At 42.9% G+C, this 22271-nt stretch overlaps 1 protein-coding gene across 1 annotated transcript in view; it reads right to left on the bottom strand.

Moving 5' to 3' along the window:
* Window positions 1–1614: 1614 nt before the first annotated feature.
* Window positions 1615–22271, bottom strand: part of PIP4K2A (phosphatidylinositol-5-phosphate 4-kinase type 2 alpha) — a 61948-nt gene continuing 41291 nt past the window's right edge. The window contains exons 6-9 of the mRNA XM_023758580.1: window positions 14585–14698; window positions 7927–8170; window positions 6118–6221; window positions 1615–3922 (exon numbers count right to left, since the gene is read on the bottom strand). Coding sequence (XP_023614348.1) covers window positions 3842–3922; window positions 6118–6221; window positions 7927–8170; window positions 14585–14698 — 543 coding nt within the window. The 3' untranslated portion in view covers window positions 1615–3841. The remainder of the gene's footprint in view (window positions 3923–6117; window positions 6222–7926; window positions 8171–14584; window positions 14699–22271) is intronic.

The following is a 22271-nucleotide window of genomic DNA, read 5'->3' as shown; positions in this document are numbered from 1 at the left end:
ATATCCCAGATTGGAGAGGGTGCAGGCTGGGTTGAGGGACACCCCCACCCTCCCCAGTGCACAAATTTCATGTACTGGGCCTCTAGTCTATATAATAAAAGCCCAGCGACCATTACGGCGGAACAACCAGAATGACTGGTCGACCAGTCGCTACGATGCACACTGACCACCATGGGCCAGATGCTCAATGCAGGAGGAGGGGGAGGGGGGCACAGTGAGGCCTGGAGGCACGTGCTATGGCCCAGGAATCCCAGGAACCACAAGCCCAGAGCTTGCTTTCCAATAAAAAAAAATAAAGAAAAAGGGGGCCCAACACCGCCACCCTGGGAAGAATGGCTCCAGGAAGGAAAGGCCTCCTCAGGCCCCGCCCAGCCCAGCTGTCGCGCCACGGGCTCATGGGGACTCACCCGTGACGTGCAGGAAGCACAGCTCCCCCGACTCCAAAGCCAGTTGCGACAGCTGCTCCCCATCCAGCTCCATGGAGGGTGCAGTGCTGCCAGGCCGCCTCAGCTCCGACTTCCACCTTCTGGCTTCCTGCCCGCCCCTTCGACTACTACATGTGCTTGGGGGTGTGTCTTTGGCCTCCCTAGCCAATAGCACCACAGCACAGCCAGAGAGTGGCAGGACACAGCTACCAGGGCTGGCTGGGCATTGCTTTGGCCGCTGACTGACGTCCATGTGCAGTTACACTGTGTGTTTACATTTATAGGAAAGCAGGGCAGCCCACTTTTGCTGCCTGCCTCACCTTCTAGGCTAAGAAAGGCCTGCTGATCTCCGTGTTTCTCCTCCTGTCCAGAATCAAAACCTCTTGGGGATGAATGATCCCAGCGATGGCCCCAACACATGCTTGGTGTCACTGTCACAGACATTCCCAGTCATTACAGCCCGTTCCTCAGCCCGCAGTGCCCTGCTCCACCCACTGTCACTCCTCACCTGTCACCCCCTGAGGACCACCTTATGCTATCCTATCTGAAATGTGAGCAAGATCTCAAATGCCCCCCTGTCAATAGCTCCCTTGCCCTACCTTTCTTCCTCTAAAAACCTTGCATTTTAAAAATATATATTTGATTGATTTCGGAGAGGGAACTACAGATAGAAACATCAATAATGATAGAGAATCATTGATCGGCTGCCTTCTGCACGTTCCAAACTGGGGATTGAAACCTCCCCTGGCCCTTCCCTCCCCCCCATCCCTCCCTCAGCTAGCAGGCCCCTGGTGGCGGCACTCACTGAGGGAAGGAGGAGTGGGGGAGGCGGGGAACCGTGGGGTGGTGGGGCGCCAAAGGCAGCGTCAGCATCTGGTGTCTGTTTCTTCCATGTCCGGCCCGGCAACAGTCACCTCCTCTCCCAACCCTGCTGGGGCCTTTGGGCCTGATCGGCCTAGCCCTGATCACCCATCAGGCCTAGGGACCCCACCCATGCATGTATTCGTGCACCGGGCCTCTAGTTTACTAATAAAATAGTATACCAGTAGAAGGCAAAAGTCTAGTTAGTGAGACAATTCAATTTCACCTTTATTTCTTCCAGGACCAGCTAAAGATAATCTTAGTACTCAGTATTTAAAATTTGTTTGCAAGGGAGAGAAACACAATCAAGAAAGAGGAACAAAGGATCCACCTTGTAAGTCATCAAAGTGCTTTATTCTGTAAAGCCCGGCTCATGACGAGTGTATTGTTAGCACTAGGAGATACAAGGCAAACTTTCTCACTCAGTCCAAATAGTTTATCAACAGAAATGAATGACAGAGACAGTTACAGACAAAAATAAAGCATTTGGTAAACTTCTAAAAGCATACACAGATTGGCCACAAAGGAAATAGTTACTCAAATATAATGTGTGTGTACCTTATCCTTACTTCAGGGTCTCACTTTTGTAGTTTTGGGTCAAAGAAACTACAGCATAACTTCAGAACACTGAAAGTGACTAGACTCCAGAATGAAAAGTGTGGGGGTGGGATAGGGGAGAGAGGGGAGGGTTTGGGGACCAGGTCACAGCCTCAATTAATTTAAATGCATGGAATACAGATTTAGACAACCACGTCACAGCAGTGTTAATATCATCTGCTGAGGATAATAATCTACATGAAGTCAGTAGGTAGCAGCAGGATGGTGCTGCCGTGGGTTCCAGAGACACTGATTTGCTACCACCTGTGTTTTCTGAAGTAAACCCAATACACTGGGCGCAGTTACCATCCTGATAAGCCCTGAAGTAAAGTTACTGGAAGAGGCAGTATGAAAGGGGGTGTTTGTTGAGTTATAAGTAATTCTTGAAGGGTGGATTTTTTCCTTTTCTGAAACTGCCTACAAAAATCATTTCATGTTTCAAACAAAGAATTTCAAAGGCACAGCTTTAGCACAGTGTATAAGTTGATAACCTATTCTAAGCAAGGCCAGTATTTTAGCTTGACGCCTTTCAGAAAATGCTGGAAAGTTGGTATATACATGATCAATGTTGGGAATGTATAACTTGATTAAACACAATCAGCACAGTTTAGGGCAATGAACTTACATGACCAGATTTGGATTAAGCATTAAAAAAAATCATTAGGTTGATAAATGTACATCTGGAAGAAACAAAACAACCCTTTTCCTTTCATTGTAAAAGACTGCCTACCATATACTTTGAATAAAACATTCACCCCAAAATATGACAGCAGGATACACTTCAAAATATGACAAACATTATTTCACCAACACTGTAAAATGACTTTACATGTAAACTTCAAAAATCACATGCTGTACATTAAATTTTTAGATTCAAAAATATCCCTGTTTTCCTAATAATGTAAACAGTAATATTGAGGGTTTCAGTTAAAGGGATAATTCATAACAAAATACCATTGTATAAACAATGGCCAAACATAAATATCTTATAATTCAGATTTGTAATCAGAAAAGGAGAATTGAGAGTTCTAATGTTTTGCTCACTGTCCCACCATGGTAGATGTAGATACCATTGCCCCAAACTATGCACTTTTCAGGTAAGCTTTATTTTTATTTTGTAGCATTAATTTCTATGTTGCAACATAAGTGTAACAGTGAGAAGCTCCAGGCAAAAAAAAAAAAGTAAGCTGTTTTCCTGGATGTATTTACTGAGTGAAAATGTACAGATAGAATCACTAGAGGCATCAGCTTCTTGCTGGAGGAGGGGTGCTTGTCCCGGGACGTCGGAAGTCCTGACACCGTGCGGAGCAGAGCCCTGATCCAGGACACGCAGGAGATGCCAGCACTCCTCTGTCCGGGGTCAGGGGCTTGGGGTCAACTGTTAAGGAGTGTCAGCGTGCGTGGTAGGAGTGTAACATTTGCGGTTAAGTTTTTTTTCTTTAATCACCATCATTATTATTATCATTATTATTATCTTCATTATTATTATGAATACTGTCTCACATATTTCAACTCCGAAAAGTAAACTGATCCACAGTTTATCGTGTGATGCCAACATGGTTGGTCTGACATGCATTTCCTTTTCCCCTCCCCCCGAATAAGCTCATTCATTCATTCATTCATTCATTCATCTACAGCTGGAATCAGAAGGTTGTTGCCCAAACACACTCTGACTGAAGCTGATCTGGTTTTCATTAATTCATTAATTAATTCTGAAGATGCACACGCACACACACATACACACACACGCGCGCACGCACACACACAAGTCAGAAATAGCTAGAATGATGCTGGGAAATATCAGGTAGCTGTTAAAGCAAGTAGCTCCCAAATCAGTCATCTTGGCCTGAAGATGTAAACGAGGAGGTGTGCTTCACTGAGTTTGGTTTTCATTTTTCCTACACCAGAGCCACCTCTGTCCTTCCCACGCGCGTGTCCGTCTGAGACCGTGCAGGAGGTTACGTCAAGATGTGGCCAATAAAGTCCAAAAAGCGCTTGGAATACTGTTCTGGGTTCACGGTTGAGATCTCCGCACCAGCCTGGGCAGTTTTAGAGGAGAGGAATATTGATATAATTACTACTCAGTAGCTACGGAAATTTCCGATTGCAGCTGAATATAAAGCTAATAATTTTCGAACCTGTGCAGGCTCTTAGGAGTCTGTGTGTGAAAATGAGGCAGAGTGGCAGGAACAACAGAAGCTATTATCACATACACCGTGATTGCTGACTTAAAAAAAAACACACAACTAGCCACATTTGGGATGTTTCTGCCCAACACTGGAATCTATTTGGCCCACATCAGAAGTCATGAGGACAGTATTTTTGGCTTTTGAGATAGCAAACTGTAGATACATTGAGAATGACAGAAACATCAACATTTGGCTAAAGAAAAACTCCAATGACCATGATGTAAGCATTGCGTTCATTTTTCTGGATCATGTAAGCAGCTGAGTGCTTGAAAACAAGAGTGGCAGCAGCCCTTGCTCTTTCCTCGAACCCTAACCGGGAAAGACAGCACGGCCGACTGGTGTCCCCTAGAGGGCGGGCTGGCTGCCCTCAGCACATGGCACAGAGTGCCATCGCTCCCCTTCAGAGACCTGCTTGGAGCAAGGATGCTGGGCCCTTGCAGCACCTGGGCGGGGGGTTTCCTATTTCAGAGGCAGCAGACCCAAGGTAGTCACTGGCCAGTTTCCTGAGCTGCAAAGGGGAAAACCGGAGTTTCACTGAGTCCCCAGGTGCTGTTTTTAGACATCCAAGCACAGTGGGGAGTGTTATTTCCATTTCTGGCCTGGGCCATGGAATCGCCACAGAGGAGCCCAGGCATCAAAGGCAGAGAATCGTTCCCAGCCGCAGCTCAACCCAACGTTCCTTTACTAAGAGTGATGTCTTGTTTCTGCAAACTGCACACGATTTTAGGCCATGTGGTCTATTATGGGGCTGAGCTGGTGACTTACAGGGAAGATGAATGGAGCCATGTTTGCTGTGGTACATTTCCAATTCCACCTGGAATAGCATAGTAGAGCAAATCTGGGGAGGGATGGGCGCACAAGCACAGAGAATCTCCCCAGTGTTCAGCCTGCTCATCTCCTATATCCCCCCTCCCCCAACAAAATCCAATCAGCAAGGCGTTAGGACCCCTTTATCCATTGGGGGAACTAAAGCTCCAAAGTGTGTCCTCAAGGTCACAACAGGGAAAGGTGAACTAGGGATTCAACCCAGGCCTATGACTTACTTAGTGCACCGTGGATCCGTAGCATAATGGATACCGACGACTTTTGAACTTCAGCCAGGCAGATGGGGTTCACTGGTGGGATAGGGGGATGGGGCTACCACAGAGCAGGGGGCTGGGCCAGGTCCTGGGAGCAGTCCCATCTCTGCCACTCTCTAGTGATGTGAGCCTGGCAAGTTACCATTTCAGTTCTCTCCCTCAGTTTCTCCAAATGCTAAGCAAGGTACACCAGTCCCCTCCTAGGCTTGTCATGGGGATTAACAAGTTAACACATGCCCGGAATAGTGATAATTCTGAGCAAGCACAACAAAGGTAAGGAATTCAGAAAATTAAACATTGACCTTGCGCTAGAAAGATTTCTGTAATAGAAAAAAATACAATTCACTGTGGGGGAAAAATATATACTTCCTATTCTGGAAACGTCTAAAGCAGAGAATAGTGCTTCAGTTCTGAATATTTCATATTAAAACACGTAACTATCTTCAGCACTTTTATCTTTGAAACATCTTTCAAACAAAAAAGAATTTGTATAGCATCCTAGAGATGCATGTGTCTATTGAGATCCCCCGTATGTAAGAGTTACACTAAGTTCAAGTGACCTGCCCCAAGCCTGACGGTGAGGAAACAGCTTTAGCATGGTGGTGCACTCAGACCCTCTTCAGTAAACAAGAACCACCGAAGGACTTTGAGCATCACAGTGAATAGGAGCAGCCTGGCCTGGCTGGCATGGCTCAGTGGTTGAGTGTCAACCTATGAATCAGGAGGTCAGGGTTCGATTCCTGATCAGGGCACCTGCCTGGGTTGCAGGCTCTATCCCCAGTAGGGGGGTGTGCAGGAGGCAGCTGATCAATGATTCTCTCTCATCATTGATGTTTCTATCCCTCTCTCCCTCTTCCTTCCTCTCTGAAATCAATAATAATATATTTTAAAACAAACCAACAAAACGAGCAGCCTGGAGGACTCAAGGGCCCAGGAGCAGGGAAAGAAACAAAACGAGATACTTACGCCATGTTTAACTGTTTTCGCAGCGTGGGCAGCTTTCTTTTTTGCGTCATAATGGGTCAGAATGTCAATAATTGCCATAAAGTACACCTCTTTCCTAGGTGAGTCTGTAAAGGATGAGAGCAGAGTTGGGTACAAATGGTAACATGGGGAAAGGCACAAGCTGCAGATGAAGGGTGACGGGTTCAGGGGCAGGGAGTGGGGAGTCCAGGCACAAAGGCAACAGAGGCTTTTAAAGAGTCCCTGTAACTCCTGCATGTCCCCATTAAACAGCTAACTCTCCACACCCTCTTCCCTCTCAGCTCACAAAGTAAAAACACAACAAAACATAACCCCAGGATATTAACAGTGGAGGGCCAAAGGCAAGAGTAAGTGTTCTTATTTTTTGTTAATCTGCATTTTCCTTAATGATTGTGCATTGCTCTGGTGTAAAGAAGCATTCTATTTTTAAAATACTCTATAAAACAAGTAGAAGCAATTATGCTATTTAACCCTTTTCTGCCATTATATGCTAATTCCTAATTAGATGCTAATTACTAATTCTCATTGGATTTAATATCAGAACTGGATAAAGTTATATATCATGTACAATACCTATTTTCTGCATATGTCCACAAATAAGATAGTTTCAATTATGAAGAATAAGAAAAGTACATTTGACTGTACTTAATTTTGGTGAGCAAAATAAAAATACAACTCAAACTCACTTGGCTGATGTACTATATGAGATTTTTTTAAAAACAATGATGAATCATAATTTTTATTACTCAAAAAAGGCCTGCTTTTATTATTTCTCTAAAATATTGTTGTTTTTCTCCATGTATATGTAGCTATGATAGAATGCAATATTCCTTCAAATATCCAATTACTCAGATATTGAGCATTAAGATTGATTCCACTCTAGAAAAGAGGGCCATGGACTCCTAAATGGGAGAGAGGGGAGCAGAGTACAGACACAGCACCAAATCGGAGATGTTCATCCCATATCCTGGGCTGGCTCTTCACACCTAAGAAGGGAAAAAATGGCCAGAGAGGAGACATCTGCCCTTCAGGATGTCCCTGTGAGGTTCAGAGTGGACCATGTATGTTCCAACTCAGGATAGATTCGTGACACCTTAGACTCACATAAAAGAGAAACAGTTCAGAATAAAAATATTTTAAATCATTTCTTATATATGCAATCTGTATTTATTTAAGTATGTGTGTTGTATATTTAACACTAGAGGCCCAGTGCATGAAAACCGTGCACTCGGGGGTGTCCCTTAGCCCAGCTTGTGCACTCTTGCAGTCCAGGAGCCCTTGGGGGATGTCCGACTGACGGCTTAGGCCTGGCAGTTGGACATCCTTAGTGCTGCCGAAGAGGCGGGAGAGGCCTCCTGCCACTGCTGCTGCGCTAACCAGCCATAAGCCCGGCTTCTGGCTAAGAGCACCCCCCCTGTGGGAGTGCACTGATCACCAGGGTGCAGCTCCTGCGTTGAGCGTCTGCCCCTTGGTGGTCAGTGCACATCATAGCGACTGGTCGTTCTGCTGTTTGGTCAATTTGCATATTAGCCTTTTATTATATAGGATAGTTTGTGATTTTACTCTATTTCCTCAATATCACGAAACTCAAGGACCTCATCACATTACACTTTTCAAAACTAGAGATTACAGTTACCTTTAACCTATTCTTGTGCTCCAATCAATGGGTTGGGCCTCTGGAGAACAAAGCTTGCAGGGCAGCATGATTTTAACTGGGTTGTAATTACCGGCAAATAATACACAAATCAAACCACTTCACATGTAAAGAAGAGTTGATAGTACTGAGCTTACTTTCATGGCATTTAATTCCATAAACATCAATGTTTGGATCAAACTCCCCTGGAGCCAAGGGCGGGGAGCTGTTGAGGGTGTTTCCAGGACTGTCCGGAGGGGTTCCAATGGGGTGGGTGCCATCGCTTTCCCCCTCCTCGTCCCCGTCGTTCTCTTCACACTCCACCTCCTCCTGTTCGGCTCTCTCCACATCGTGGATTCCCACCAGCAGGCTGTAGTCCATGAGCTTTAACTGGGCAAGAAACTGGAGGGTGAGAGGAGACAGGGTCAGTTAGGCCTTAAACAAAACCCTGGGCTTAAAGACAACAAGCTCAGAAAAATGCATATGGGGGAGCCGGGTGAAGGATGGTGAGGAGGGTCTCCCCAGGGGTGGCCAGGAGCCTCCTTATGTGTTCTGAGTCCCAGGCCGTTTCTCTGGGCAAAAATGTAGCCTCGCACTTCAGGCTGGCTCAGTGCTGGTACTATTCCCCCAGAAATGCCAAGTGGAATGCTGAGCGGAATGCACTTATCACATCTAGACTGGATTATGCCAAAGAGCAGAGAGCATGAATGGCAGAAAAAGACACCGACGAAGTGAAGAGAACGTTTCTCTCAGCAATTAGCACAGCTAATGGGGAAAATCCCGGACCTCCCAAGTGGCTCCCAGCAGTCTCTCAGAACAGTTTGGGAGAGCACTTGGAATTCAGCACACTCCCTGAGGAGGTTGTTATGCTGTCCATCACAAATAACTGAAAGCCCAAATGTCCCAATCAGCCGCAAAGCCGTGTCAACACCCTGTGACTGAGGCAGCCCCTCCTGCTCTGCTCGTCTCCTTCTGATGGAAGCAGGGAGGCCGGAGATGCCGAGGTGGTTCGCTCTCCGTGAGGCAGCATAAGCCCAGGTTCCCGGTCCCTCCCTCTCCCTTTCTCTCTCTGAAACCAATAAAAACATATTAAAAAAAAAAAAAGAAAATATCCTCTAATTCCCAGGAAGTATGAAGGGCAGAATGCTCACTCGTGGCCCCGGGAACCTGGCTAGTTTGGCCCCATCACCTCTCAGGTTGACCTGAACCCTGTCCTTGTCTGCCCCCAGTTGCCTCCCACTAAACCTTCGGGTCTCAGCTGCAGGGTCAGGGCACTGGCTCAGGAAGCCTTTCCTGATCCCGCCCAGGCCACATCCCAAAGCCTGGGCATGCACAGAGCATTGCACACGTTCCCCTGATGACGTGGCTCAGCTGCACATTCGTCTGGTCAGATGACTTGAGTAACTTCTGTCTTTCTCAAACACGCAGCCCACGAGGCAGGGGCTCCGGCTGCTCCTGCCCTCACTGCGTTCCTGCCTCCCAGGGAGGGATGGTAAGTGCTCAGGACCCGTTGAACAAGTGAGTGAGATGCCAGCTTCTTCTTTCCCTGTCCTTAACTCTCCCGAACCTCTCCTAACCCTTCTCCACAAAATAATCACCCAACCAAATAAAAGAGAACAAAGCAACAACAGAAACCTTTGCTCGAGACTCTAAGAGGTAGCACCTCTCAGAAGCAAAAGGAGACCATTTACAATTTATTTTTGCAGAACAGAATCTCTGTTTAACATGTGGGTCTACTGTTTGATCTTCAGACAGTTGACTTTCAAATACACTTTCAAGTGTGCTTTATGCACAAAAGTAAGGGGCTGCTGTAATTAACATGCTAAGGTTCGGACAGGGAGGGGTGCCACCTGGGGCTGGACTCCTGCACCAGGTGGGGGGTCTCCAAGCCTCGCCTTCCCCTTGCATCTGTGCTGCTCAGCAGGTCCTGCGCTCCTTTCCTGGGCCGCCCGTCTGTGGTCAGACCACTGTGGAGGCTCCTCGTCCAGGAAGGAAACAGCTGTATTTAACAGTGAAGTTAGCTCCCAGCACCAGCCACTAAACCACCAGTGAAGTGAAAAATGCATCTCTAGATGAGAAGCTGTTCTCACATTCCCAGGAGGATCAAGGAAACCAACTGCAGACCTAAATGGATATGAGGTACGTTTTCAAGTCTGTGAGCTGAGGCAGAAAGGGCAAAGACCAGGAACAGCACAGGGCTTAGGAGTATAGGTTTCTCTGATAAGGGACACTCACTGATTCTTCTTTAATTACAGTATCAGATATTCTTAAAAATAAAAACTAAGAGAGTATAGATTTTGGAGTCAGATAGGAGATTAGATCTTATTTCTCTCACTTACTATCTCAGTGCCTTGATAATGAGTGCACCTCTCTGAGCCTCAGTTATTCTAACTATAAAAAGGGACAATACCACTCAACTTACAGGGTGTGGAAAGGATCACCAAGAGATAAAGTAGCTGAGGCAATGAAACATGTAACCATGGAAGTTGTTATTATAATTGTCCATGTTGTTATCATTATGGTGAAAGGCCTTTTTTTTCATCAAGTATGCACAATTTAAACCACAAGTTAGGTGGGCCAGCAGGAGAAATGTGGAAACGCCTGTTGATTCACTAGCTCTTATCATCACAAATTTTATTTTAAATGTGTTCTGAAGTAGAGTGAAGTGAAATGTGGAAATAAATACGAGACTCTTATTAGGAAGGCATTCCTGTGGGGCATTACAGAACTCCTGTGGACTGGAAGGGAGCAGGTTGAGAGGATAGAAAAGGGGTCAAGGGCTCCACTGCTGGGGTTTGCCTTCAACTAACATAAGGAACTTAACACATATTTGCTCAGTTTCTGTTCCTCCCTTTATGCTTTGCCCCAAATTTATTGATTTTTTAAAAGTACATAAGATTTCAAAGCATGAAGATTTTTAAATCTTTATAATCGTTAGATCCCCTGCTTTTCCTCCTTTCTAATCCTATATAATAATAATAAAAGGCTAATATGCACATTGACTGAACGGCAGAATGACCGGTTGCTATGATGTGCACTGGCCACCAGGGGGCAGACACTCAATGCAGGAGCTGCCCCCTGGTGGTCAGTGCACTTCCATATGGGGAGTGCCACTCAGCCAGAAGCTGGCTCATGGCTGGCCAGCGCAGTGGTGGTGGTAGGAGCCTCTCCCACCTCCGTGGCAGCACTAAGAATGTCCAACAAATGGTTTAGACCCGATCCCTTGGGGGCCTAAGCCTTTAGTTGGACATCCCCCGAGGGCTCCCTGGCTGCCAGAAGGATGTCTGACTGCAAGCTTAGGCCTGATCCCCCGGGGAGTGGGCCTAAGTCGACAGGTGGACATCCCCCAAGGGGTCCTTGACTGTGAATGGGCGCAGGCCGGGCTGAGGGACCCTCCCCCCCCCCCAGTGCACAAATTTTTGTGCACCAGGCCTCTAGTTTCTTAATAATTACCTGAAGATCTTTGATCCTCCTCCTTTCCCCTCAGAATATCCCATCTAATCTGATTTCTTCATAATTATTTCCCCATATGCCTCATCTTTGAACTAGTATCTTCCTCAGATCTTTACTAGCCCAATCACAAACTCTCTTAAAAACCCACGTGGCAAAGAGCCATTACTAAACTTCCCTTCACAGCGGATTTAAATTCACTTAATTTGTTAAATTCATGAACACATTTGCTTTACTGAATTACCTGTGCACATCTATGAAATAGAATTCAAGTTCCAACCAGCTGTATTTAAGAGTTATATTTTATTACTTGTTAAAAGTTATAATAATCCTCCTTTGGAGCATTTATCAGAAAACAAAGTCTCAACTGTGCTCACAAACATTTTTAATTTGCATTTTATATCAGAGCAGTTTAGGAGTGTGGCCTCTGTCAGCCTCAAATCCCAGACTGGATTTAGTAGCTGCCTGTGCTTGAGCAAATATACAGTGTTTCTGGACTCAGATTTCTCATCCATAAACTGGGATAATAGCAGCACTCGCCCTCAAGTTGTTGTTATAAGAGTGAAAAGAGATAATGACCTCATTCGAAAGACTTAGGATCTCCACGCTCCATAAACAGTTGGCTGCCACCTCTCCCTCCCACCACTGCAAGATTGAGAGGTCCTGTGATAGGCCTTCCCAGACCCCATGGGGAGAGCACAGTTTTGCACTGTGTGACATTTGGATCCCAGTGTGAGCCAATGAGAGGAGAGACCAGCTCTGGCTCTTCACCGGCATGATCGGAGTTGGCCACAAGCCGGTCAGAAGGCAAAAGTGATTTTCACTCTCTGTAGAGCAAATTTTTTTCTTTTTTTGAGCAAAAGGCTCACATACATTTAATTATGTGCAAAGCTATCTGACCTAAAGTACTTTTCAGGGCATATGAATAAACAGGATTTCAAGTGGAAAAAAAAAAAAAGCAGTGAGAGTCTTAAATGACAATTCTTTACTTTTTTCAACAACACTAGATTATTGAGCTATAATATATTCATCTTTTACTTTAAGCAATTAGGTAAAACCAAAAACACCCCATTTGCTGGCCTCTAAAAAACTGAACTCAAACTAACAGGGCAGTCAGCTCAATTAGAAAGCATGGAACTGATGAAAAAAATAAGCCAGATTAAATTCTAGCCTCATTGTCAAGATCAGATGTCAAGCTACTTCACCATAATTACCTGCTTAAAAATTTAATGATGCTTCAGCATGAATTTGAAAACGAAAGACACTGTTATCAACCATTGAGAATTTTTTTAAATGAAAGAACGCTTTATGCCTTGCCTCCATTTCAACAAAACAGCTAAGTGTGAGAGCCATGTAAACTATCTAAATCCTCTAATCAGCGACATTATTAGAGACAACAAAAGGACTAAGAGGATCCTTATGTAATTCAACTCGAAATCTGAACTGCTTCAGTTACATTATTTCTGGAATCTATCATATAGTGATATACAGCCAACAGAACAAAAGAAGACAATTTTTTTTTGGCAGATCACAGATAACCCTAAGGGCAATTTACCATACATAATTGCTAGAACAATATTATTCTCAAGATCAAAGATTTGCTGATTAATGAATAAAAACCCAAGAGTGTATGTCTACCTAAGGTACTTAGTTATCAATTAGATCAAGTTGACCCCAAAGGAAGGGGGAAATGCTTAACTAATATGCATTTTAATAATAACCACTGACAACTGAAGAAAAAATAAATGCTTACTCTTTGACATTTTATTTATTTATTTTTAAATTTATTACAGATGCCCCTTTTCCTCAACCCTGCTCAATAAATGCTTATTAATGAAAGACTGGAGGAAAAAATGATATATGAGATGAAAACAAACACTTTCATCTACTTTTTAAAAGTAGACACTTGTATCTTTCACAAATCACCAATATTTAGGTTCTAAAAGAAGCATATACACCATGTAGGTTAAAATAATGTAAATTTTTAAATTAAAATATATATGACCTAAAAATAATTATACACTAACTTGGTCAGTCTGAGTGTCTTGCAATGGGAGAGATGTTAGAAGATGAAAAGGAAACTGTAATACTGCTCCTGCCTTCATGGGGAATGTGATCTTACGCATGACATTCATTCTGTGGCTCATTTCAATTGTTTTTGTTTAATGACATGAAAAAGGAAATCTTTCCACAAAACCTTTGAGTAGCAAATTTGTCCTGGTATGAGGGGAACTGTATTTCAAAGTAGAAAAAAAAAAGCATATACACATGCATCTGGACAAAAGGAACAGATCAGAAAAACTTAGTAACTGTCTTATAACCTAACCCATTTCAAGGAAATAACTTTTTTCCTGAATTTATTTCTAAAAAAATTAATAAGAAAGTCCAATTGGGGAACTGCAATGCCTTTACAATAAACAGAAGGAAAGGAAAGGATATAGTATTTTTAATTCTTAAGACAATAATGAAAAAGAAAACTCCATCATAGACTTAAAGCCCATTTCCCCATCACATTTTATTTTTCACAACCATCCCCCATGACCTGGTGTCCAAACTGCCTTTGAGCTGTTCCTGGAATGTGTACAGCTGGCTTCATGGGCCTAATGGCACTGGTTCCAGAAAGGCTGGTGAAAATATTAAGGCATCAAGGGACCGAGGCTATGTTTACTAATACTGAGATGTGGTTTTAATGAAGAAAACCCCAAATTCAAATGGTTATTAAACATTTGTTTTTGAAATGCTCTGCTGCTTGATAGAATGCAGTCATTCCCCTCCCCCCAACTCAGTGTCCATGGGCAGTCACAATCTGAATGGGCTCTAACTACACCAGGCTATTCCCGCTTGCACAGGCTACCCCTACCCACACAGGCTACCCCCACCCACTCAGGCCACCCCCACCCACACAGGCTACCCCCACCCACATAGGCTACCCCCACCCACATAGGCTACCCCTACCCACATGGGCTACCCCCACCAATACAGGCTACCCCTACCCACATGGGCTACCCCCACCAATACAGGCTATCCCCACCCACACAGGCTACCCCCACCCACACAGGCTACCCCCACCCACACAGGCCACCCCCACCAACAAAGAGCATGGGAACCAGAGGGTGGAGATATCAGCAGAAGACAGCAGGTACTTTCTTTTGTTTGTCACCTAAAAGAGGGAGTTGCTGAACCAGCACACTTCTTTTTAAACCATATCACATATGAAATAAACTTGTTTATATCTGATTTTGATAATGTACAATATATATTTTTGCCTTGGTTGTGGATTTAGATAGATGGTTTAAAAAGCTCCTAAAAACCCAACAATGTTGACATGTAGACAATGGGACTGTCCACTATATTGATTTTCCTTACCTCAACATCCTTTTTCAGTTTCTCCAGGAACACCTTTTTGTTGTCGTCATCAATATAAATCTTTTGGCCCTCATTAATGAAATCATTATCCTTTAAAGTTGGCAGTTCTTTGGCCTAAAACAAATGAACAAAAGAATGAGAAAGAAGCTTGAGTGAAATCTATTCTAGAGAACACCTACACCTTCTAATCCTGGAGGTTAAGTTTCTGCCCCTGGAAATAGAGTGTGCCCTGTTACTACAGGGGTCTTACCCAAGGCACAAATGTGAGGTGGCTTGTGTACCGCAAGGGGGCACTAGTGAGCTGTGGCTGCTGGAAACATTCCCACTAGGAATGGAGGGTGAGATATACACCATATTATAAAGCTTTTGTAACGGATCTCACAGTTTTCTTAGGAATGAACCTGACTGCTTTCTTAGATTCACTTTCTTACAGGAAGTCTTCTAAGTATAGAATTTGTATTCTTGGAGTTGTCAGGAACCCTCAATTTTCTTACTGGTACAACCCAACTGTACATCCCCCACACTTTCTGGGTAGCCTTAGCTGGGGTCAGGTTACAAATAACATGTTATCTTGTCTCAGAAAAACACCATCCATAATCGTATCTAATTTTTGAGTTGGGGAAAATATGCAGCCAGAGATTAGCCATCTGCCCTCCCAAGCCTGCCTACTCCCATGTAGAAGGAAATTCTGTTTTCATTTGTACAATGTCAAAGAAAAATGTATTATTTTAGCATAAAACATTCAGATATGAAGTTCTACTCTTTACAAATAAACAAGAGGGTGGTGAGCTGGCAACTAAACTGGACTTAGGTTATACAACACAAAATAATGGCGGCTATCAAAACATGGGTCACAAGCAGGAAGAAAATGCTAGCTTGTGCTATAGGATACTACAGGCATATAAATTTAAAATAGTGTGGGTAATTCTATTTAACTTTGTGCAACCTGCATTTTGTGAGAGTTTAAGACCATTCAAAACTCCTCCCCACTCCTTTTTAGCTAACCTAGCTTACTTCCAGTTGAAATGAATCCAACATAATATATTCTTTAATATACTAATGAATGCCTGAATGGTTCACTTTTCCATAAGTGTGAACTATATGAAAAAAAATCCAAGAAAATAACATATTCTCCTTTCTGGTCCCCATCCCTTCACCCCCCTTATTCAGAACAATAAAAGAAAACTCACTGGGCATTACTACCATCTTTCAAACGCCTGCTCTGCTCACGTCCCCCCTATTTTATAAGGTATACACGCGTGTATAAACTACTCACATCTATGTGTACACACACATATATGCACATATAGTGTGTAAATCCAAATTGGTAGTTTTGCTAACGTTGAGAAAATTTGAACAGTTTTGTGATTTTGAATTTGATATAGCTACTGCCAAAATAATTACTCTTACAAAACAGGCATAGCAAAGCTCAGAAATCCAAAGATCCAATTCAATAAGAGGTTACTGAATGACTGTCATGTATAAGAATGCAAAGATGAGCAGGTCAATATTTCTAGTCTAAAGGCACTAAAGCAAGTGGGCTGAAGACTGGGCAGCATAAGTACATAAAATGTACAGGGAAATGGGGAGAGTGGGGCGGAGACTTGCAAATACTTTTATGGCGAGACACAGAGTCTCAAGGAAATGAAAACACAGCACCATTCTCCACAAAAACACGAGAGGGGCTAAATCCCCTAAATTCGTCACTAATAATTAAGAAATAAAGTAATAAATGTAAAAGAAAACCCTAAACTCAAAGAGAGCACATGCATGTTAAATGTTTGATGCCATCATGTTGGATCCTTCGTTCTTCTTCCATTAGAACTATAAACACAATGAAGTTACACCACGAAGAAAAATGCAGGATTCGAAGTTTAACAAGCTCATTCAGGGGGCAGTGAGGCCTGCCACAAATACAAAACTGGAAGGGCCTTAGGAAAAGGGGTTGAAGACAGAGTGATGCACAAAAACTGAGATGGAGAATGATTGTGATTCTCCAAGTAGACAACCTGGGCATTACTATGTTTTGGGGTGTGTACGTGGTGGGGGGGGGTGTTAAACATCAGACACCTGCCTTAACTCCACAACTCATTTCATATGTGTAACAAAGAAGGGGAGAGGGCCTTTGTTGTATGAGAGAGAAACCGAAGGCAATACACGGCACCTCGGTAGGTGCTGCAATAGCAGGCGCATTCATGCAGGTAACGCATCCCAGCTTCACCCCAGCAGCATGGCCTCCTGTGACCAGCAAGGCCAAACTCTGGATGCCCAGGACCATCCTGCTAAGTGAACTTGTGGCACTACGGACGTACTTCATTGGATCAAGTTTAAAAAGGGCAACCAGACTGATGGAAGGACGTAAGGGCTGATATGATTGAAAGGCTCAAGAGGCAAAGGTAGGTCCTCAGAATCCAACACTGGCCTAAAAACACCCAGCCCATGTGTCTGTGGGATGACAGAGCACTTAGCAGCACCAGGGATTTGGAGACCTAAATCCTGAGGTTCCAATCCTGGTTCCACCCCTTACTTTCCAGGAACCAGGGCTGGGTTTTTGGATCTTCTTTAGACAGTTGCCCTATATGCAGAATGGGGACAGCAGCAGCAGCAGCAGCAGCAACCTTAGGCCCGTGCTAATGAGCACCTAACATGCATCAGTTTACTTAAGGTGCTTCATCTCATTTACTCTCTGCAACCACCTTAACTATCATTCTGAAGCTCATTGTACAAGACGAGGAAGCTGAGCTTAGATAGATGACGCAACTTAACAAGGTCTCACAGCCCAGAAGGTGAGCCTGGTCAGCCAGGTATGCTGAGAGGGAACCCAGGCTGTCTGACGCTTAGTCACTGGGCTAAAGTGGAGTTGTTCTGAAAACTCAACCAAAACCCGAGTGACAAATGTAAATAGTGAGTGGCACTTATTATCACCATCAGCGTCATCACCATCTCTATAAGCATTCAATAAATCGTATGGATTTAAAACTGGTATTGCCCTGGCCAATGTGACTCAGTTGGTTGGAGCGCTGTCCTGCACACTATTCCTGGTCAGGGCACATACCCCGGTTTCAGGTTCAATCTCCAGTTAGGGCAGGTGTGGGAGGCAACTGATCGATGTTTCTCTCTTACATTGATGTTTCTCTCTCCCTCTTCACCATCCTCTCTCTAAAATCAATAAAAAACCCCAAAACAAAACAAAACAAAACAAAAATAAAACTGGCATTTAAGATTGATAGTGCATACATTTTCTCTTAAAAAGAACTTTAAATCGGCCATTCTTTTCTACTAAGAACTAGATGACACAGATAAAAGAAAACCTTACTGCTTACCTTTTCAAAAATTTCAAGCTCTCTGATAGTGAGCAACATTTATATTAAAAACTCTAAACACACACCATTTAAAAAAAGAGATGATAATTATTATGCTGTGAATTAATAGACTTAAATCTTTGGTGTCACACTGCCCACAAAGGTGGCAAAGGCGATGCCTGCAAAGCAGCCCAGAAACCACTGTGGGCAGCCCTGGCGTCTGCCCTTTGCTTTGCAGCACCGCATTATTTGCACTTAGGAGTGTTTTGAAAGCCTCAAAGTCACTGGGTCTGGTTATTTAATGGGCGTCTTTCATACTCTTTCTAGTTCAAAGCAGAGCCAGCCGGAAGGTGGAAGAAAGCACTGGAGCTAAAGACATCAGGTCAGAAACACTTCTTAACTGTGGACTCCCCAAGGCTGGCGTCCAGCCAGCAGTCAGCAACCTTTCTAAAGTAATAGCAGGTTAAGTCTTTATTTACTAGTATTCACTCTGAATTAAGTTCTTCTGCCAGTTCCATGTAGACTGGGAGCCTCCAAGTGTGAGGGGGGACTTGCGGAGTACCATGCACGGCACATGCCAAGGAGGACGAGGCATGGCGGGACCTGCTGTGCCACCTCGGCAGCCCTGGGCTGCAGCTACGCCTGGGGCCCCGGGAGCTGCTCCCAGGCCTGGCTGGCAGAATGAGGCTGTGGAGTTCAGCACAGCCCAAGGTTCACGAGGCAAAGTGACTCTCCCTTTTGCATGAGGTCATTCTACCGGGGTCGGGTGGGCCTCAAATGGCATCCATCTCTATCAATGTGACGTGAAAATGCACGAACACAGCTACAAGCATAAGCAGAGAGACACCGTTCCTCCTGCCACTTAGCAATCCTGCTCCCACTGTTTGGGTAACGTTAGCAGATGAATATCCCTCAAACTTTCCTGCTGGGTGATGCCAGACCACGGTCCAGGTTTCTACTTAGGACATGGACTGAAGCCTGAGGATATGAGCACAGACTAGATCAGCCACCTGGGTTATATCTCAGCTCCTCCAGTTATTAGCTGTGTGAGTTTGAACAACTTACTTAACCTCTCAGGTGCCTCATCTTTAATTGGGGATTAGCAATCAGCACTGCTGTGAGGATTACACAAGTTCATATATGTAAAAAGCTTAGGGCAGTGCCTGCCACATGGAGGGTTATTCTTGCTATTTGCTGGTCATGTTCCCAAGTGCGGCTTGCAGTATCTAGAGTTAAGCTCATCAGTGCTAAATCCAGAGCAAGATTGAAAAAAAAACCACACAAAAACATGTTGGCATATGGAACTAGTGATATACTGAACCAGCTGCTTAATGTGCCCAAACCTCAGTTTCCTTATCTATATAATGGGAAGTTACTAATACCTACCTAATAGGGCTAGTGTATGAACTAAATGAAACAAAACATACAGTGCTTGGCAATAAGAACTCGCTCTATATTAGCTCGTGTCTTAGTTACACATAAGCCATAACCAATACAGTTACAATAGTGTGTTTCTTACTAGTGAAGAATAGACTTATCCTTTTTTATCCTTCCTGCTTTTTTAAAGAAATAAGCTCTTTAAACTTGGGATACCAGTAACCTACACCATATTTACCATTTCCTTTGTTTTCAGGTTTTATTGTTAGTCACAAACATCTCACATGAATTTTCTACATATTGTCTTTACATTTTGAAGATACTTTCTTCCCTTGCTGCACACAAACCTGCCACACACAAGTGCAAGGTTATTATTTCATTTCCCTGCATCAGACATGGGAACATAGAGGTACATTAGGTGCATTAAAGGCAACACTGGCCAGAGGCTCTGATCGCCTGCCGCGCTGCTCCATCCTTGCTCTCTGAACCTCAGTGTGAACTGTCCTGGCTAGAGAAACCTCTGTGATCCACTGCAAAAGCCTCCAAATCAGAAAACCTCACTGAAAATGCCCTCATTAGAAGTCTAATGAGAGTAAAATGTTGCTATATAATAATAAAAAGTGGATAAATTAACTTCTTAGAGTAATAAAACATCTAAATTTCCATTTAATAATATGGAATAAAATTTAGTACTTTTAAATATATGGCCAAAGACAGAAATTTGCTGACTTTTGTCTTACCTTAATTTTCCATGGGTTAGTTTTCCTCAGTGAGTACATCATAAGAGTGGGCAATTTAGTGAATGCTATTTTGCTGACCTAAAGCAAACATTCACTAACTGAAATCTTGTAGCCAGAAAACATTAACTAAAGTACTATAGTGTAATAAACTCACTGGGAACATAACTTGCTAGGAGGGGTAAAAAGAAAACTGTTTCAGTATAACACGTTTCTCCCTTTCTGTAACTACATTATTGGGTGAAAAGTTTTTGGTTTCTTTGAAAACACAGTATTATAGGCTGTTCCTCAGCAAGTCTATATTCTTTAATAGAAGGAAGCACATTATTTATGTAACAATATTGGTCATGGTCAAAGTGACTTATATGTCACTAAGACATGAATGAACATCGATGACGACAGAGTCAAGATTTACACAACTGCATCAGAGCTTGAAGATACCCAACGTCTGAAGATAATATTTTAAATGTATAAATGCTTCCGAATATAAATAGTTACTTATTCCCCCGTGCTCAATAAAAGATCTAAATGATCTTAAAGGACAGATTTGGCCAGGATTTAAGATAAAACAGAAATATGCAGAACTAACAGCTACAAAGTTTAGAGCTCTAATTTTTAGAAAAGAACATGTGCTTCTGTGGCCAGCTCAGCAGACAAAGACCCAGGAGTGAAGGCAGAGAGCAGCTGCAGATTCCAGGAGGCCACGGAGGCACGGAGCTCCACTCTTCCCAAAAGAAAGGTGGAGAGGAGATAAGAACAAGGCACTGGAATCTCCCTCCTAATATAAAAATATTTAGCACTTTTAACAACCACTTTAAATTCCAAATCACTGAAAATTTTGCAGATTCTCTGAAAACAAACCACACACACAAAATAAATGCTTATCAAAAGGATTTACATTTTCTATTTGTTTCAAATGGAAATTAATCTGTTTGTTTACTTATTTCATTAGGTCCTGTGTGTTGATGTCTGAATGCTGTCATATTCACAAAGTTTAGTACTATTGGATATTTTAAAAGTTAGTAAAGCCAGAAATTATACAGAAATTTTATTTTACTGAGATGTTAAAATCTAATTAACTTTTAGATGACTCAAACATTTTTTTAAAAAAATCACAGATATTTGAAACCTGTATTCACATTCAAAAACATAACTTTAAATACACAGAATTCAAACTAAAATGAGACTGAATTTTTATCATCATTCTACAATTACATTAAATTTAATTACATTAAATTATACACAAAATATTGCATTTTAAATGGCCATTAACAATAGGGGGGGAAAACACACAGATGTTTTTGAAGTGCACAGAGCCAAAATCTAGAGCCTACAGAACCAAGTTTTTTTTTAGCGTGGATGGAAACCTTAGCAGGAAGATAAACTGTACTCCTGTCACACTTGAGTGTTTAACACAAACAGGATTTTGGTACCAGAAGGTTTCAATGCAAAGGATAATACACAGCATAGTACCCTGTGATTAAAGGACTTGTATTTCAGAAAGAAACGAATTTTTGTTCGATGTGCTCATTTGGCAACCCATTTAAAAGAAGTCTAATTGTAAGCCTTGATGTCAAAGATTGCTGCCTGGTGTCCCTTTGATGGGTCGTGTTGTGACACTTGGAACTGAATACACAACATAAAAAATATGTACTAATTACTGTCTCATGTTAGGAACTGATTTACTTGTTGCTACAAGCTTACCTAAATGAAAATAAACTTGCAAAAAAGACTAAATCCCTTTTCACCACGCTTGCCAAAAAAACTTCATAAAAGTCTGTGGGGCTGAAAATACACTCCGGAAATATTCCTGGAGGGGTGAGAATTCTAGGTAATCCTGACACTGGAGCTAGGATAACGATGATTTGATTGAATATACGTGGTACCAATTCTGGGGTAATAAGAGATGTTAGAGATTTATAATAAAATCAGTTCTGCTTCTCAAAAATATCCAAGCCACAAATTTGATACATGAAAAGGCAAATTTGTGAAACATGGGTAAAAATACATACAGAAATAGTAGGGGTAACAGGTGTTTTCTCACAAAGGCACATATAACAACCTCTCTTAACAATGACAGCAGAATGGTCTATACAAGTTCATGGCTTGGGAAATGATCCAACAGTTCAATGATAACTTATAATTTCCACAAGGAGAACGTGTACATTTGTGACTAGCACTTGAATATGAGTTCTTATTTTGAATGTGTTTGTTTATATGTAAATATAGAAAGAGAACATACCTCAACATACTTGTGAAAATACCTCAACA

This window comes from Myotis lucifugus, unplaced genomic scaffold, assembly GCF_000147115.1.
Source record: "Myotis lucifugus unplaced genomic scaffold, Myoluc2.0 scaffold_132, whole genome shotgun sequence".
Lineage (NCBI taxonomy): Eukaryota > Metazoa > Chordata > Mammalia > Chiroptera > Vespertilionidae > Myotis > Myotis lucifugus.
This window is presented reverse-complemented; position numbering and strand designations above follow the sequence as displayed.